The sequence below is a fragment of the Liolophura sinensis genome, chromosome 4 (genome assembly GCF_032854445.1).
Source record: "Liolophura sinensis isolate JHLJ2023 chromosome 4, CUHK_Ljap_v2, whole genome shotgun sequence".
NCBI classification, from domain to species: Eukaryota; Metazoa; Mollusca; class Polyplacophora; order Chitonida; family Chitonidae; genus Liolophura; species Liolophura sinensis.
The window spans coordinates 7,943,651-7,962,853 of NC_088298.1; the positions used below are offsets into that span (position 1 = coordinate 7,943,651).

Below are 19,203 nucleotides of genomic sequence, written 5' to 3' on the forward strand. Positions count from 1 at the left end.
CTTGTGCGCAAATTGGAATCCCCAAAGAAATTATGACGTCATGTCGGAAGTTCGACTGTCAACCGAAGGAAGAGAAAAACGTGAAATCCTCAGCAAAATAATTCCAAACAGGTAAAAAAGGTCGTGTTTGGAAGACTTTAGCTCTGTGGAATTTTCTAAAACAAACGGTTTGAAAGACAGACATAACCAACATCTTCACGCATGTCCGATCAACTCAATATCCGTTGCTAAGCAGTGTTACCGCGATCTGTAAACAAATCGCACATGGACTTCGAGTTCTGTAAAATTTAGATCCAAAAGTCTCAGGCAGTTGGGGTGGTTGCTACTGGTTATTTTTGTGAGACGTGAACTACCCGACGTGTACGTACGGGACAAAATTTTTATTCATGAAAGAGTTGTAATCGAGAACTGTCATACAAGAAATTTTAATTTAGACTGCAGTCAAGGTTGGGAGCTTTTATACCAAAAATGTCGACGGCAATGCAGCTTCCAGATATTCAAACCAGACCAGTTTACGACGGGAAATATCGAGATTGGACTCCACAGATTCGACCGGTTTGTAAAATGCTTTAATAAAGTTAGCGTACCAAAGTTTGCATAGAAGTACATGGCTATAAAAATTGTTTCAATTAAGGTGAAAGTCTTGGAACTGAAGGACAGGTGAGTGCAACGGCTCAGGAAGGCCTGTTTAATTGATTAATTTAATTGTACAAGATTATCCATGTATACATGGTGTACTCAACATATATGGTATGTATATTAAATGGACATTCTTAAAAGCTTGCACGCCAGCGACCTACAGATAATCATAGGTTTCCCCCGGGCTCTGCTCAGTTTCCTTCCACCATAATCCTGGCCGCGGTCATCATATAAGTGAAATATTCTTGAGTACGGCAAAAAATACCAATCAGCTAAATAAATAAATAAATCATATAAGTGAAATATTCTTGAGTACGGCAAAAAACACCAATCAGCTAAATAAATAAATAATTCATATAAGTGAAATATTCTTGAGTACGGCAAAAAACACCAATCAGCTAAATAAATAAATAAATCATATAAGTGAAATATTCTTGAGTACGGCAAAAAACACCAATCAGCTAAATAAATAAATAAATCATATAAGTGAAATATTCTTGAGTACGGCAAAAAACACCAATCAGCTAAATAAATACATAAATAAATTAAAAGTTAGCAGGAGCATACACATGTGCATGTACTTTATCTTTAGTGACAGTGTGAACTTTACAGTACAAGTACGATGATGTAATGTAACTTTTGATTTTGACAATACCTGACCCACTCTTCAGTCTGTGATAAATGCTGTTAGTAATGCACAGTTTACACACACACACGCATATATGCATGGACAGATACTGATCTGACACATGCAGCTGTCAATTATTGTTGAAATGTTTCATATAAAGCAAGACGGATGCAAAGTAACTGTATCAGCCCACAATCCAGAACTATCTTAGTAGTCACAGAGAGAAAAAAGCAAATTAATGACTTAATGTAGTGCACTTTTAATATTCTTTATGTAATAACTGGAAATTGGGATGAGCATTCTGTTTACATCTGTTCTTGTTTCAATGCAGGCTGGCAAACTTACAGCAACATGCAGAGGAGAATCAACACAACGATGCTTTACTGCACCAGATCCCAGAGTGAGTAATATTGTCTGTAATGTTTTGGTTCTTGAAGTTAGTATTCTTTTTCCTGGATGATGATTAGTTAAGTCCAAGTGAAATTAGTTCTTGGTTTTGCATTACGTTCTGAGAAGAATTAGGGTAGGTAGGTGGGTTTTTTAAGGGTTTTTTTGTGGGGGGGGGGAGGGACCAAATTTTTTTTTTTCATTGATACAGGGTACTCAAAATTCAAACACATGGACTGATTTCCTTTTCCAAAGGTTTTCACTGTGAGATTTGGATTTAAATCTGTGATCTATTTTCTTAATAGGCTTTGTTTTCTTGAAAAGATCATTCCAAACTTAGAGCAATGTTGAGCTCATCTACCGTTTTGGTTTGAGGTGATGTCACGTTTTTGTCAGGGAAGATAATTGCATTGTCAGGGGAGGTAAATGTGTATAGTAGTCTAGACTCTTGACCCGATTGACATATATTGTGAAGTACACATCAATGCCATTGCTTCCAAGGTAGCTTTCTCATTGGCTGTTGGTGAATCTCTTTAAATCATGACACCCTTGTATTTGCCAAGAGGTCAGTTAGTTATGGATCAAGGCTGTGGGGAATCCCTCACTGACATGGCCATACAGCGTACATCTGTTGGCATCATCGTTGTCGGATTAATCCACTCGCAGAGTAACATTTGTCCGTAACGCATAGCAAATCTGTTTTGCATTAAGAAACATAGAATTTAATTTCATTCAAGCCAAACAGGCTTATTGTTTGAACGTTCATGTGTTTGGATAACATTGCTGTATCGGCCAATGACATACAGAAAATCTCATTTTAGATTACATTTCATGGGGTTGTCATGGTTGTGTTGCCCCTCATGTTCACGTACATGTAGGCCTACATGTGTCAAACCTAGAAGGGATTCCTTCACTGCGCAAACAAAGTCCACTCACGATCTCCCAACATAGGTTCCAACATAGCACAATAATACTTCTGACAGGAGATTTCTCAATGCACTGTCCCTATCAGTTTAAACTTTAAAGTTCAGCATCAGTGCCCTGAGAATATCTCAGCCAATGAAACAGTCGTACTAAGTTGAGCAATGGAGGTAACCAGTACTGGATCTTATGTTGTTGGAGCAGGGGAGGTAACAAGGATCCAACTAAACTGCCTGTTGTACAGTTACCTCCCCTTATATAGAAAGTTAAAAAAATTGCTAGTGTTGGTCCATCATTGACGCTTGGGTAACGCAAAACCAAAGAAGCTTTCAACTTGATTGGCCAGGTACACAGTTCCAACTCTTACTGACTTAACTAAAAACATCATTCACTAAGCATGAAACTCCAATAAAAAAAAATATACTGAAAATTGGGATAATGTTATATATATATATATACATGGTATACAGTATTTCTATTTTTTCTATAGCCACCATCTCCAGATGCAGTCAGAAAGTTTCGCAGATTTTATTTTCCCGACGCGGGTCAAGCTCGGGTGTTTTATGGCAAAGCCAACGATCCTCATCGGCAATGGGCAGCTGAAACCACCCATGGAGTGAAGGTACGAGACTCCGTGACTGCTGGGGAAGTCGTGATGCCCAGTCGAAAGTCAGTGTTTCAACAAAAACTGTTAGACTGGCGAGAAAGTCATACCAAAGTCATGCACTGGCGCCATTGGGGAAGGTTCCCATGGGAACTGCTGGGCTACCTAAAACCATCGACCCTTATTACTTCACCTTCGGGTTGCCTACAGAACTAGGTAAGATCATGTTAGAAATCTGTACTTATCTGTTTTTCTAAGTTTAAAGCTTTCATATTTATTCTGAGACTTTGAATTCCCATATTGCCTTCTTCATATTTGCATTGTTTTAGGGGGGAAAGTTACTTTTTCTGCCCTTTATTTGTCTAATATATATACCATTTGACATTTTATGTTGAGCTATTTTAACTACTCTGTCACATTTTCCAACCACAAAAACCTCTAATTTATCCAGACTTACCAAATTCAATATGGCTATTCACTAATATTAGGATATAGCCCATATGTACATGTAGGGACATCTCTCTTTGCCTTATAAACAAATTGGGAACACAGCTGAATTGCTTGTTTTTAACACTCTACAGTCAGGCACTGTGGTTTTAAAACTGCCCATGTAGTATTTATAACTTTCTGTTTTAAGTCTGAACTTATGTTTAAAGAAGAAAAAAGCCTTCTGTAAAACATGCTTTTTCTATCAAGTATAAAGATTAATTATCCTTGATTTGGGGTTTTCCAAAAAGTACCTATTAGTTGAAAACTGTTTTCAGTATAACAAACTACAGCACGGTGAGAAAAAACAGAGCAGTGATGATTGTGTGATAGTTAGCAAATGGTCATACACACGTTACGTATGAAAGTCGGCCACTTATAAATTTACCTCATTTAGGGTTTTACTCAAACTGTTAATGTATATAGGCTTAAAAAAGTAGCAATGTGCATACATGTACCTTACCTAGCACCATGGCTTAAGCAGAATTATCCGGCTGTACGTGGGAAGGTCTTCCAGCAACCTGCAGATGGTCATGGGTTTCCCCCAGGCTCTGCCCTGTTTCCTCCCACCGTAATGCTGGTGGCCGTCATATACATGTAAATGAAATATTCTTGAGCACGGCATAAAATACCAGTCAAATGAAATAAATATGCAGAATTAGTTGTGATTTAGTAGGCTGTTCTCAACACTGATGATTAAATCTCACTATTTAATATCCCTGGTCATAAAACATACTCTATGTGTCTTTTGTAGATATTGGAGCTGGTGGTTTAATCAACCCAGACAAGACTTTTAGAAGTGTTCGGGAGGAGGCTAAAGTGGGACATCCCATGTATGTGCTCACCCACAATGATTACGACGTTGGGGAGAAAGTCTGTCGCAATTACCAGCAGCCTAGCTACTGCTCTGACTCCCGCTTTGAATCCCCACAGAACATTTTAATGATGGACGCAACGTAAAGAAGACTTTAAAATGGCTTCATGAGACACGTCAGGAAAAGGCAACTCCTTTAGTCTCGCTCAGACTTGATAGGTTCCGGGAGAGAACGCAGCCTCAACTTGGCAAGGTCCACGATCCGTAAGTATACAGGGTGTCCCAGAATACGTGTCCCAGAAGTTGTGTACCATCCTGTGCGCCATTTCATTTTTTTTCTGTGTTCAGATTTAATACTGATTTTAAATTTTAGAAAATCCACATACATAATCAATACAGGTCCCCGGTCTAGAACGGCCTTCAGATTCAATGAATTCAAGATTTCTCTTGTCGTGATGATTGGAAGGTATCCGTATGTGACAATTGTTCAAATCTGCAAATTTTTGCCTTCCCCATATTTTCTGAATATAGCACAGATTCTAGTGCTGAAAATTGGCTGAGATAACTGCAGGTTTTGCTCCGGCAACCTCAGAGTCTGGCACCAAATCGCCAGCAATACATGTCAACCGTCTAGACCATTCAACCAACAGACTTTCCACAAAAATAAAAGATAGTTAACCTATAGACTTTAGGGCGAACATGCAATACCCCGAAAGGACACCGCTCCCTTAAGTGAATATATCGGGTATAGACAGGGTTCGAAACCCGCAGTGGTCTCAGTCAGTTTTCAGCACTAGAATCTGTGCTATACTGAGAACGTGTAATCCCTAGTAACGATAATACTGTTACTTAATCCACTTTTCTAATTGACATCTATACCTGTCTAATAGATTCATCTAAGGGAGTGACGTCGTTTGTGATCATCAGAGGGGTAATGCATGTTCGCCGTAAATTCCACCAGTTAACTACCTTCTATTTTGGTGGAAGGTGTGTGGATCGAGTGGTCTATACCTGTCTGATGTCTGTTTTTGTGACACAAGTAAAAGGTTATCGTAATTAAAACTTTTTGTATTGGTGTTTTTTATTTGAAGTGATTTTAATTAAGGGCTGCAAATATATCTGCCGCATTTGTGCCGCGATTTTGTACACATAAAATTTGATTTGTACACGTAAACATAAGTCTTTGTAATCATTACATTCACTAGGGTTAGGCAGGTCTGTGATCACCTAGGTAGTGTGACAAATCTCATGGTATGATGTATTTATACACGTAGGACCATGGTTTGGGCACACATACAAGACGTAGTAGCGCTCGCTTAGTCTGTCAGTGAGGAACTCATAAAACTCCTTCCTGCCTGTAACAAATGCTTTTGCTCTGTTCTTTATCACTTCACAATTATCGGTGTACATGTATGGGTGCTTATAAAACACATATGAATTACAAAAGCATGTCAATGTCATAGGGGGCCTGCATGGCTCAGTTGTTTAGCACACTAGCGCAGCGGACTGACCCAGGAGTCTCTCACCAATGCGGTCACTGTGAGTTCAAGCCCAGTTAATGCTGGCTTCCTTTCTGGTCATGCGTGAGAAGGTCTGCTGACAACCTGCAAATTTTCTTGGGTTTCCCCAGGGCTCTGTCGGCTTTCCTCCCACCATAATGCTGGCCGCCATCGTATAAGTGAAATATTCTTGAGGTACAGCGTAAAACACCAGTCAAATAAATAAATAAATAAATAAATAAATCAATGTCACAAAACAATGTGCTTTACTGTGATATGACCCTTTGATGTAGCTGATCCTTGGATCTCCCTTTGAAGGAGTTTGACATATATTGATTTGTATATCAGAAACAGAATTGTTGCATAAATAACCTCATGAAGCCTTTCAGGGAAATTCCATATAGCAGAAACTAATTATTTTTGACTGAACATCTTTTTCTGATGATTTTTCTTTTCTTTTCTTGTTTGGGAGCACAATTAAACTATTAATAGTGACTTTCAATTCCTTTATTCAAAATTAGTTTATGCATGTATGTTAGATCCTGAATGACTGAAAATATTTTAATGAAAAGAAAAAGGTAAACAGTGGGTTTTATACACTAAAACATATGAGAACCGGTCAAAGTCTAAGTTATAAGCCATGGTTATGAATGAAATACGTGTAGAGTCTGATGCTATTCTGTTTTCTGTGGGAAGATCTGTCAGCAACCTTCAGATGGTCGTGATTTTCCCTCGGGCTCTGCCCGGTTTCCACCCAGCATAATGCTGGCCGCCGTCATATAAGTGAAATATTCTTGAGCAAGGCATAAAACACCAATCAAATAAATACATAAAATATTCTGTTTTGATTTGGCTTGTCGGATGCGAAGAGTCAATATGACAAATACCACCGTGTCTGACTAGGCTTGATGAGACCTCTGTTGTAGAAGTGGTTCAGTGAAGCCCCACATTAAAGAGTTTATACCAGAGATTTTTGGCAAGGAAAACAAGAGATTAGTTCAGTTCCAGTTGAATTTTTCTATTATTTTAGAATAACACACAATATCACCCTCGTTGATGGTTTGTTTTACAGTGTAAAATTGCTGATAAACTTCCTAAAATTTGGTTATTTCATTATAATGTTTTCAGAACTTTCAACACTACTGATAGATTATAGTACAGGTGTCAGTCAGATATTTACTGAAAAGCAATAAATCGAGCTGTTTCAAGTACTAAATGCAGAAAATTTCATTTGATTAGCGAATATGAATGTTTTACCAAAAAATCTTCAGTATACACTGTAGCCTCTTTAATATAAAACATGTGCGGTTAAATATTAATTTTTCTCAGTTTGTGTCTGCTCTTGTGTAACACAGTGACTTTCTCCCTCCAGGATAAAGGACACAATGAACGTACCAGAAGATCACACCTTTGGGATTCTGTTCAAACCTGATGAGTATGGAGCAGGTGACCTTCTGCACAACAGAGTTCCGAGTGACTTCCTGCGAGGGAAAGAGCGCCAGCGAGCCATTGTGGCTGCGGTCAGGCAGCACCTTAAGAAGGCCAACTACCATAACTTTGCGGATCTCATGGCAGCGTTCAAGCATTACGACAAGGTGACGTAAATCATGTGATGTATAACTGATGTACATGTCAGTTACAGATTCTCAGCATGAATATTAATACCTTACTGTATGTATGGTCGTAATGCACATGGGGGCCTCAGTGGCTCAGTTGGTTAGTACGCTAGCACAGCAGAATGATACAGGAGCCTCTCACCAATGCGGTTGCTGTGAGTTCAAGTCCAGCTCATGCTGGCTTTCTCTCCAGCCATATGTGGGTTTCCATGGGGCTCTGCCCGGTTTCCTTCCACCACAATGCTGGCGGCCATCGTATAAGTGAAATGTTCTTGAGTATGGCGTAAAACTCCAGTCAAATAAACAAATAAATAAATTCATAATGCACATACATTAAGCTCTAATATAAATAAATATGAATATTAAATTAATGTGTAAACACCAATTTAATACATAAATAAATAAATTAATGTGTACCTTCCTTGTATGATAAGACTTCGACATTACTGTGCTTCTAAAATGTTTGTCCTTGGCATGCCTGGTGGGATGTTGCTTAAAATGGGGGTGGGGGAAAGGAGACAAGTATCCCAGCAAGAGGGTGCTCTTGAAGCCTTGATTGCCTGACATACATTGTTAGCAATTTTCAAGCAGTTTATACATCTTAATGCCTTTGGTTCTGTGACTCTGCGCTTGTGTACTGCTGTGTTTGTGCACTGCTGACATGGTTTGTGAGCACACATACACCAACGGTTGTGCAGCAATATTAAAAGGAAAGAATGAAGAGTTTTAATAGCATTGGACTGCTTTGTTACAAGAGGGAAGAAGTTTCAGGAGTTCCCCTTTGTATAAATGATTGTTACTGGCACTGGTGTCCTGTTGATCCCTAAACATGCTAAAAATTACTGGACATTTTTGCAACTCAAAGGACAAAATTTGCCCCCCTCCCTCCCCCCCCCCCCCCAACCTGTTGGCCGATATGTGATTAAATGTGCTGTGTAAACCCACATATAGCAAGTGTTTTTAATGGTATCTGTTTAGTAACTGACCGTGGCGGTTATCTGCAGTCACCGTAATTTTCACATGTGGTGCAATACATTGCTTCCAGTCATCCTTGAAATATCGTCGCGTACATGTAGCTGATGATATTGTTGGATTAGCTTCACTGCCTGGGTTGGTTCTTGATCCATTAGTCGATTGCTTGGTAATCCCGAAGTTAAGTAGGCTGATCATTTTGAGTGATCAGTATTTTTCATTTTGCTGCCAACAGCTAGTTGCACTCGTGCCCCCGTGAATTTCACATCGCGATATGTGCCTTGCATGTTCTTGCTCAGTGAAAAGCAAAGGGAACTGGGGCCAGTTTCATGAAGCGTACTTAGTGTTAACTATCCCTTAGCAAGTGCACTTTATATCTCTTCAACATACGTTGCCATGGTAGTTAAGGGCTTACTTAACTAAGTATGCTTCATGAAACCGGCCCCAGGGTAACCTATTTTCGCAGCAAGCAAAATCTCATACAGGAAGTCTGGTTCATTTTATGGAAACACGAGTTTCCGATGAAGCAATTGACATAATTTGATGTTTTCTTACAAATAAAAGGCACCGCTATTAATCAACTCGAACGCAAGTTTGGGAAACTGATCAAAGTGGCAAAATTTATGTGCAAATTTTCATTGCCAAATATTCATCCAGACATTTGTCTGTGCTGCACATGAATTTTGGTGGTCTTAATTTTGACTGACAAGACCATTTTTTTTTTTGCTGAACATGTCTGACAAGTCAGTGGTAATTTCGAACCCTGTATTTATACAACCATCGCGCACTGGTCTTGAAAATATACAAGGGTCGTTATTCATTTTTTATTCAAGGCACATAAACGTTGAAATGCAAGCTGTATCAGAGATAAACGCTTAACTTTTCAGACAGACACAGATCTTACTGATCACTTCCATAATTTGCTTTTTTTTTTTTAAATTGAATACTGTGTTTCACCTATAATTTGATATCTAAAATGAAAGTTCAGACACACATAAAATCGTGAAATAATACTTTTGATGCCAACACATGTTTTTTTGAACTTTATAAATTTCTTGAGTAGCCCGATAAGGTGGATGAATCAAGCAGAATGTCCCACTTAAGAAATGCAAAACTTTTTCTTGTATTTTTTGTAAGTTTCCTATTCTAACCTTGACTGTTTGCCTGCAGGAGGGAAAGGGCAAACTGGATCTTAACGACCTACGTGAAGCGTGTTTCCAGTTCCACCTGCCGGTTGAGCCTGAGTTGTTGGTACAGCTGATGGACTATTGCGACACTAACAAAGATGGCTTCATCAACTACACCGAGTTCTCAAACTTCCTCAACTGGAAGGACAAAATGCCATCAGGTTTAAAGGAGACAGGTTTGTGACTGGATTTAGTGTTCCTGTGACATGCATTATATTTTAACGTCCACGTTCACGATTCTTAGTCAAAATTGGTTAACTTTTCTAATCAGTGACATTGCCCTATGGCATCATATAGTCTAGGTATTAACTGTGTTGAGAATAAATTGGATTTATAACGTTTTGTTGAAGACTTGAGGTCAAATTTTTCACTATCAAGATGTTAAAAAAGCAAAAGAACACGATACTTTTTTTCACTTACAATAAAAGCCATAACTACAAGTAATGGACAGCCTGTTTAAATTACATGTGTCTTCCACTGCATCTGGCGTTTTCTACCTTTATGTTACCACAATTGTACTGGCTTGCTAAAGATATACACTTCAACTTACACTTCAACTTCTGTTACATGTAACTACCAAAAATGTCTTCGCAGTACGAAGCCTTGTCAGCTGAAAAGACTGCTTATCCCTACATCATACGTGATTCTTGATTTCCATTGGCTGGTCGATCAGGAGGGTTAAAATGTTGACACACTTGTCAGAGCAGCAGGCTATGCCCACAATTAAACCTTGCGCAGCTGAATTAGTGCACAGACTGACATCATTTTTACCTGTGATGCTGCATTCGATGACACGTCTTTGTGACGTGACGCTATTATACCAGTGCTGTCGGCAGTCGACATTGCTAGCATGTTTTTTTTGTCAGCTCAGCTGTACGTCTAAGCCTGGCTTTTTAAATGATAAATATTGTAGAGACAAAACCGTTATCGACGTGTTAAGAAGGATATACAGGAATTTAATCCTTGGGTGCTCAGGGTTAAAATTTCACACGCAGGGTTTATTTCCCGTATACCGCTTTCAAAACATGGATGAGTTATAATAGTGTCCAGAATAACCCAAATACGTGTAGAACTTAACATGAAGATTATTATGTGAAGATGGCATAAAACAAGATTGACCTGACTTTACAGGTACAATGTATCAAAAAATCGTCACTTTTCTGTTGTTGACCGATTTAGCTAAGGGGACAGAGCAAAGAAAACGCGTCTGGCAGCACAGATGATGAGGACAGCACTCCACGTAGACTGAAAAAGCAGATTGACATGGCCATAGGGGACCATCGCACCAGCTCAAATATGATAAATGCTGTCGTAGGAGGTGTCAACACCAAAGGTGAGACTCTACTGTAGATACCCATATTGGTTTTTTTCTTTCTCTCAACACACATTACAACACAATTGACTATCAAAATTACATCTGGTGTGCTAGCACTAAAGCTCCACAATGAGCCCTAGTGAAAATAGCAGGGGAAAGTTTTTACAGTTTCATGTTTTTATGTAAAATTTTGTTTGTAAAAATCAATGATCATAGATCAATCAATGATTATAGCTACATGTACATACATGTGGCTCAATTTTAATTATAAATTGTATATGCAGTTAAAGTGGCTAAACTTTCACCATCTGTTTACAAATTATTAAAAGGCAGAAACAGTCTGGTAATTATACTAGGATACTGTATCATTATACTCTGTATCCTGTTGTATCAGACTTTTTTTTTCAAACATAATTACACACGCTACGCATAAATTATAAATTGTCAGGCAATGCATGCTTTATAATTCTAAATTTTGATGTACATATCATTGATGAATGTCTAAGGTGGCTAAGAATTTGGGAATTCGGATTACTTGTAAAGGAATTATACAGAGTACCTTACCACCTGATTTATGGGGGTTATGGCGATCAGTCTATTATATGCAGGGACATGTATATTGTTTGTGAAATGCCAGTCGGGAAAATGTTTAAGCAATTTAATAGACATTATCTGAGGGTTCAGTGGAAGTGAAGCTGTGACAGTAGAAATATTGGCTTACTTTTTCCAGGCTTCATTTTATTGTTCCTGTGGTATTGGGGTGTAAGTATTAACTACTGTAGGTTTGTCTAATCATTCGTTGTAGACGTACCTGTTACATGCAAATCCCTTCTGCCTGTACATCTACATGTATTTGTATATTTTTTTTATTTAATTTCTTTATTATTCTGTTACTCTCTTTGGTAGCTGCTTTTTTGGCTTTATTTTTTACATGTATTTACATTACATTTACATGCATTTCTTCAGCATAAAGTACATGCATATAGGTAACTTGTAGTATAAAGTACATGTAGTATAAAATCCTCTGTGTCAGTTCGTCAGTACACTATTCCAGACGTTTTCTGAAAACGTTCGTCATATCGAATTGAAACTAAGCACACAAAATTATGTGGGTTTTTTTTTTTTTTCACTCCTTTCTAAAGTGTTCATTGTATTGAACTGAGACTAGATACATGCATGTACATGTATAGTATCACCATGACAAATTACAGATCAAATGTGAGTGTCACGTTGTTTTCTCCATTTCCCACAAAGTCATGGCGATTTTTGTTCGGTTATGGATTTTGAAATACATGTACTAACCTATTACTCTCATGGCTCAAACTGATAGGAGACGTATTCCAAAAACTGCTTGTTTGGTTAACATGTTGTAGCACGTGTAAATGCTCCCAGGCTTTTACGTTTTTTGATCTGTGTGAACATGTACAGTGTTTATTACATGGACGTATATGTATTTGGACTTGTCCCTGACTTTCATACCAGAAGTTCAAAAGTGGATGCTGGCATATTTTAATTGTCTGGTCTTCGTGGCTAGCAGGTGCTTCCATCTGTCAGTGTAGTTTGTAGATTGTTTGTGGGTATACATGTAGTTCTGTAGTATGTTAGTCGTTTATGTTGGTATATGTACTTCAAAGTACATTGTGTGTAGATTACAGCTTAGTGTAGATTATATTGTAGTTTTTAGTGTATAGAGGCCTGGTGTGGTAATTATCAAGGCCTTCATTGAGATCGTATCTAGCCTAGTACCTTTAGATAAGGTTTTTTTTTTTTTTTTTTCAAGTTTTGGTGGTATGCTGAGCCTCTTTCTGAGGCTTGTGACAGGTTAGTGATCCAGAGCTGTCTTGTTGGCAATATGTTTGTGTTATTTTCCATATTAATCACTTGGATTTAAAGTGTAACTTGTTGCAATGTACATGCAGGTATGGTGAAGATGATTGCCTAAAAATGTCTCCCATTGGGTTCATTGTTAGAGGCAAATAAATGTCATAAAATATTACTTTTGGTCCTAAAACTTACACTTTCCCAGTGCAAACAAAGTCCAGAATGCTGTTCTAATATCAATAGAACTTTCAGTAACTCTTCAATAATATCAATAGTATGAGGTATGTGGCAAGCATGTCCAATATAGATACCTTTCTTCACCACTGAGATTTCCTCGATGCATGATCATGTTAAAAAACGGCATTACTACTAGTATTTTTTAAATGTTGTGCTTTATTTGTATTTTTTTTCGAAAATTCAGTTTTCGATGTACTTTTACCATGGCATTCAACCCCATATTCTTTTATTTAGTTTTGCCCTCCCTGAGCTGTGAACAGTTTTATTGTATGATTAATGTGTACATGTATGTTACATGGTTTACTTCAGACATGTTGTACATGTATATGATTGTACATTCCTGCCTCTACGTATGCTTTATACATGTTTACATGTATTCATTTTCTGTTTTCCTTGTTTAAAAATGCACTGTCTGTTTCATATAAAAATGTTCACATTACATTATTGTTCAAAAAATTACTTAGGATACAAAACTGTGGTTCAGGACCCAGTTTCATGAAGCACACTTACATGCAGATAAGTAAGCCCGTAACTATCATTATCATATAACAGCATGTGTACAGATACATGTATGAAGTGCACTTACCTAAGGACTACTTAATAACATTAAGTATGCTTCAGGACCAAGGACCCATCCTACAGAGCAGTCGCAAACTGCACCTGGCGCAATTTCCGTCATACAGTGAAGAGATATGTCACCATGGTAAATGCGCACCAGGGAGCATTGCGCCAGCTTTGTGGAATGGTTCGCAGGGATTACAAAGCGATCTTAGTCTTAAGTCAAACTTGCAGATCACTTTAAAATTGTTATTTCTTATGTAACAAAGTCAAAATATTCCTGAACAACGTTATTTCCAGGTACACTAAGTTATTGTAAACAAATTGGAGCTAAAATAACAGAAGGATGAAATGGAAGTTTAATAAGTGAAATTTTGACTTCAATCTAAGATTGCAGGACACAAAGGTTGATATTTTGACTCTACACATACAGTTGTATAAACCATCTACAGTATGTGATATTGTCCTAGTTTGCCATGTGCATTTGTTTAGATCATAGCACATGTGTATGTTTACATCACATGATCAGCTCCCCTATATTAATATTCATGACGTTGCAGCATTGCGATTGGCTAATAATATGTAAGTTACATACTGCGGGACTGCTCAAGGTGATGAACCGAGTGGAATAGAATGACTGTCTGAAAGGAGACGCTGTTTCGAGTCCTTTATTTACTTATACTTTCTTACGTCAAAAGACGGTAACATAAAAGTATTACACAGCGTACAAAAAATGTCTCTCCACTGGTCGAAAAGACAGATCAGGTTTATTACTTTGCTTAATTACTATCCACAAAAAATGGGTAATAAAAGCAGTACACATATGTAAAGTTGTACGGAACAATGCATCCTCAGCCCTCCCACAGGCTCCCACAAGTTTTCAGTCCCACAGGGTGACAATCAGTAAACTGGCCAGATTCTCTCTTCATGGCCTTACAGATATATGTCATATATTATCATTTCTTGTCTTGCATGCATAAGTGTATATATATATATATATATAGTACCATATTATACTGTGTCAGCATTTAATGACATGTATTTAGACGCTTTAAATATATACTTTGCTTGCATGGAAATCTAAGCCTGTTTACATAATATATTTCCAGATATATAAATTGCTTCAGAGAGTTTAATACATGTTACAGCAAACAACACCCTGCGAGATAAAGGGAATTTTGTAAACATTTCACAGAAAATTAAATGTCTCCTTCATGTACCATATTATTTTGTAATAAAAACTTCTCAACAGCTTTCTTAAAGTCAACAGAATTATGATAAAGTTACCAAAAGATAGTATCAGAAAACTTGCATTGAAAAAAATATTCATGTTAACTTTTATATCACCATATGCTACATGGTGAAAAACTGTTTTCTGGTGATTTTTCCTCTCAATTATACTGTCGTGTCACCTTGGTAATTTACCTCAACCATGTTGCATGTTTATTTACAAGGTGTTATTCACATATTCTGAAGGCGTTATTGTGTACACACTTTTATAATTACACTTTTTGTGAAACCCTGAAATTGGTCAATCCAACCAATGTTTTGTGTCCCAAAAAAATGTGTACAAGTTGCGCTGAAAGTTGTTTTTTGTGCACAAAAAGGTTGAGAAATTGGGTAGATATTATCACGAACTGTAGAAGTTACAAAGCGGACAGGATAATGTAAACCAATACACCTATTTAACTCAAAGTGAAACTAGCTAATTAGAGTCCTGTAATGTTTTTCACTGTGTCTGAGTTTCTAGCTTTTATCTGACCCATACAGGTTATAGGACTTATGGTTGCCCGACTATTAGAGCTGACCTAGCTGCCCCCAGAATTCGCAGAATTGACGACCGCACAAACTATGGTGACCAGTCCGATGCTTACGGTTTGGTGAATCCTTCCATTTACAGCCTGAGGGGTGTGCACGAGAAGGACTTCCTCATTCCCCGAGAGAAAGAAGAGGTGAGAATTTAACAGCCCAAAGCGACTTATAGTTTAATTTCAGTGGGAGACTCAAGGATGAGCTACACGAAAGGATCTAGATCGCGATAGAACGCAAAGTTTTCTGCTGTGACATTGCAGTCCTGGTCTACAACCTACATGATCTACGAGCACATTAGGTTTAGCTAGGGCGCGGCTCACTGTCTTTGAAACACCCTATTCTGACAAACTTTACATGGGAGAGGCAGGGAAAATAGGAGAAAATTACAAATGATAGGGCCTTATTTCAAATTCTGGCTAAATATGTGATGAGTACACATGCACCGATAATTGTGGTTCCTTAAAGGAAAGAACAAAGCAGTTCATAGCTTTGAACCCACCCTGTTAGCCGCAGCATGCAGACACTTTGGACCGCTTTGTTCCAGGCGAGTTTTACGGGTTGTCTATTCGTTTTATTTTATACCTGAATTTGCGTTTACTCTATACATGGAGAATATGTAGAGTGAGCAGTGATGGATGATATTTGGAAAAGGCTTTTCTCAAACATAGGCTCAAAAAGGCCATATTGGTTATTTTATTGATAATTGGTCCTCATGGTAAAACTTGCTAATTTTTTAATTTTCGAGGTCCTTGAAAGTACTTGATTTTGTTTGTGTCGCGTCAAGAAAGGTATTCGGTGGTAAGAGTCACTGCATCAACTGGCAACGGGCATGCACCTAAAGCGGCCGCCAGTGGTATGTACGAGATCATAGTTTTGCGCCACAACAGACATTACGCTGTAGTCATTGAGTGTGATTTGGTGCGTGAAAAAAAGCATTAGAGATACCAGGCAACTGTCGTTTTAGCGATGAATGGCTGCAGTTCGCAGATTTCAAGGACTAGCTTGTGCGCGACACCAACAGTGTCAATCGGGCACACTGCCGATTGTATCTCCGAAGTATAGATGTCTCCAGTATGGGCAAGTCCGCCCTAGATTACTCATGACCGACAGTGGCGCTGTTTACAAACACGTGCTTTGTGCGGAAATATTTTAAGCTGCGCTTTTTATTCTGACGGACAGTGGAAAATTGATAAGAATCAGTGATTGCTTATCTGATGATCAGTGATGCCTGCACCGACTAAAGGTTATGGCAACCAACCGGTCGAATGCCACGGCATGGCTGTACCACGCTTACAAAATGATCTAAAAAAGTATTCAAGCTGCGCCCGTTGTCGCAGTTTGTACGCGAAAGTGGAGATGGTGACTGTCATTTGAGGTACTTGAATTTGTATTTTAAGCACTTGAATTTTTTTGGCCGTCAGGCGTGCGAACTCTGGAAAAAGTCGCACAGTTTTGAAATGTTCGTGATGACCTGATTTATGTAATTTCAATATATTAGCATAATATTTACCCATCTTCTTGTAATGATTAGCTGCATAAAGTTGCTCGGTCAGTTTGTTATGTTTTTGACACCTATCTGTAAACATGGGTCCTGAAGGGGCCATGTTTTCAGCTAGTACACTGTATGAATTGTTGTGATAAGTTTCTGTATAAACTTGAAAGAATGTGTCATATTGTCTGCTTATATGGGTTTTTTTTTATGCATGTAGTGGCTTTGTTACACAGTTATGTCCTGAACACTTGTCTCTTTTTTATTTGTTTGCAGCTTTTAGCAATTTTTACCAACATCGGTGTGAAAATGACCTTGAATATATTTGACGACCTTTATGCAAAAGCTGCCTCACAACATCCCCGAGGTGAAGTCAGCGTGGAGTCCTTTCGAAGCATACTCGATGACATTATTGCTGAAGAAGTACAGAAAGTCACCCAAAACTAAGTTCATACAGTCAACTGAATATATTTTTGTTGCACTGCTGCTTTTTTGTTTCAGTTTTTTTATTTCTTGCTCTTTCCTATGTAAAAAGTAAAACCATGAGAGATCAAGGAATAGTATTAATTGCATGTATTCTTTTATACGTGAACAGTAATAAAAGGCAGACCCATTTTTTAGCCTTACCATACATGTACTGAAAGCACCATCAGTATGATTTACTGGTACATTTTGGTATGTACCAGTATTTTGGTACATTTTCTTTTTTATTTCGTTATGGCTGTTTTTGAGCATATTTAATGCATTGGTGATATTTTTTTTATTCCATCTATACATTATTTACCTATTATATACATGAAAGGTTTTGCAATATTTAAGTAGTAGGATAAAAAAAGTTTTATAATTGTATCAATTTTTAAGTATTTATTTGATGTCAGTATTATGTTTTACTGTGTGTAGAATGAAGAAGTTTTCTTAATGTCAGGATAAAGGATTTAATTTCATATGTCATGTAGCTTTATCTTACCTTGGATTTTGATGTGTTTTTTAATTGTATCAGAAAATGCCCTGACAGTATTATACCGGCGAGTATTGAGAAGTACTAAGAATACTATACCAGTCAGTATAGACGAGTACTTAAAGTATTATACCAGAGGGTTTTAAGGAGTTTTAAGAGTACTGTACAGAGGAGTATTGACAAGTACTTAGAGTATCATACCAGACAGTATTTACCAGAATAAAGAGTATTATACCGGAGAGTACTGACGAGAATTAAGAGTACCGGCATAAAGCTGTATTCATGGTTACAGTATTTGTCATGATCAGTATTCATTTCTGCAATAATAGTCTAGAAAAAGGAAAAAGTCTATGTACACTATGGGACCTGTGTTAATATTCTTGAGCTTTATTCTGCGTCTATGTACGTGTCAGTTTTAGATGGAGTTTTGAAGACATTGAACAACTTTTCTTTTTTTTTAATTATTTTGGCACCTTCCCTTCCATATGTATGATACTTAAATCAACTCTCAATTTTACTATTCGGAAGGGAGCCACTATTCATGTGTATAATAATACCTGTACATAAACCGATGAAATTTAGCTTTTCTGAAGAATCGAGTGCTCAAGGAAGTAGTGCGGTGCAATGGTGTAGTACATGAACATGTTAATTACACCAGTGATACAAGTTATATTTATATTAGATGCTGCATTTTTTTGAAAGAAGAAAAAAAATATTTGAGATTACCCTGCAGCTTCTTTTCACTAGAGAAAAAATAAGCAAAGTCACAGTATTCTAAAAGCTTTTGAATTTGAAAAACATGAATTTTTAAAAAGTTGTTTTGTCAGTGTTTAGGACCTATACTCTTGGGGTGTTAAAGCAGACATTACATTCCTTTTATTCGTTGGTGGTTCTGGGGCGGGGAATGGTTGTGTGGAGGTCTTGCTGTGCAGAGGTGATGCTGCAGACAGCTGAAATAAAGAGCGGCCTGAAAAAAATAATTGAAATTCAGCCATTGTGTTTTTTATCATTTGAGCATGTTACGATTCAAAGATTGTCTTGTCTACTTGCACATGTTGTTTCCTATATTTTAGTGTGGTTACCGTCCCTGAAAGCAATAATCTCTAGGTGAAAAATTATCCCCAGCACAGGAGAGGCCTGGTAGAATTATTCGTATTAATATGGTAAAGTTGGGTTTTGCCTGTAACGCCCCCAACCCTCAATACTGACATGCTGCGTGACTGGTACAACAGTAAAGTGAACTTGATTTGTCAGTTTACT

At 37.7% G+C, this 19,203-nt stretch overlaps 2 protein-coding genes across 3 annotated transcripts in view; both read left to right on the top strand.

The window, feature by feature from the left end:
- Positions 1 to 19,203, top strand: part of LOC135464328 (serine-rich adhesin for platelets-like) — a 375,213-nt gene that overhangs the window by 72,954 nt on the left and 283,056 nt on the right. The gene's annotated exons all lie outside the window — the stretch shown is intronic.
- On the top strand, positions 124 to 18,913 carry LOC135464597 (EF-hand domain-containing family member B-like). The gene is given in 11 exon segments (XM_064742039.1): positions 124 to 555; positions 1,599 to 1,667; positions 3,066 to 3,282; positions 3,285 to 3,395; positions 4,420 to 4,584; positions 4,587 to 4,743; positions 7,351 to 7,573; positions 9,737 to 9,929; positions 10,838 to 11,086; positions 15,455 to 15,636; positions 17,262 to 18,913. Coding segments are annotated over 11 exon segments (1,824 nt in total). The 5' UTR covers positions 124 to 468; the 3' UTR covers positions 17,433 to 18,913.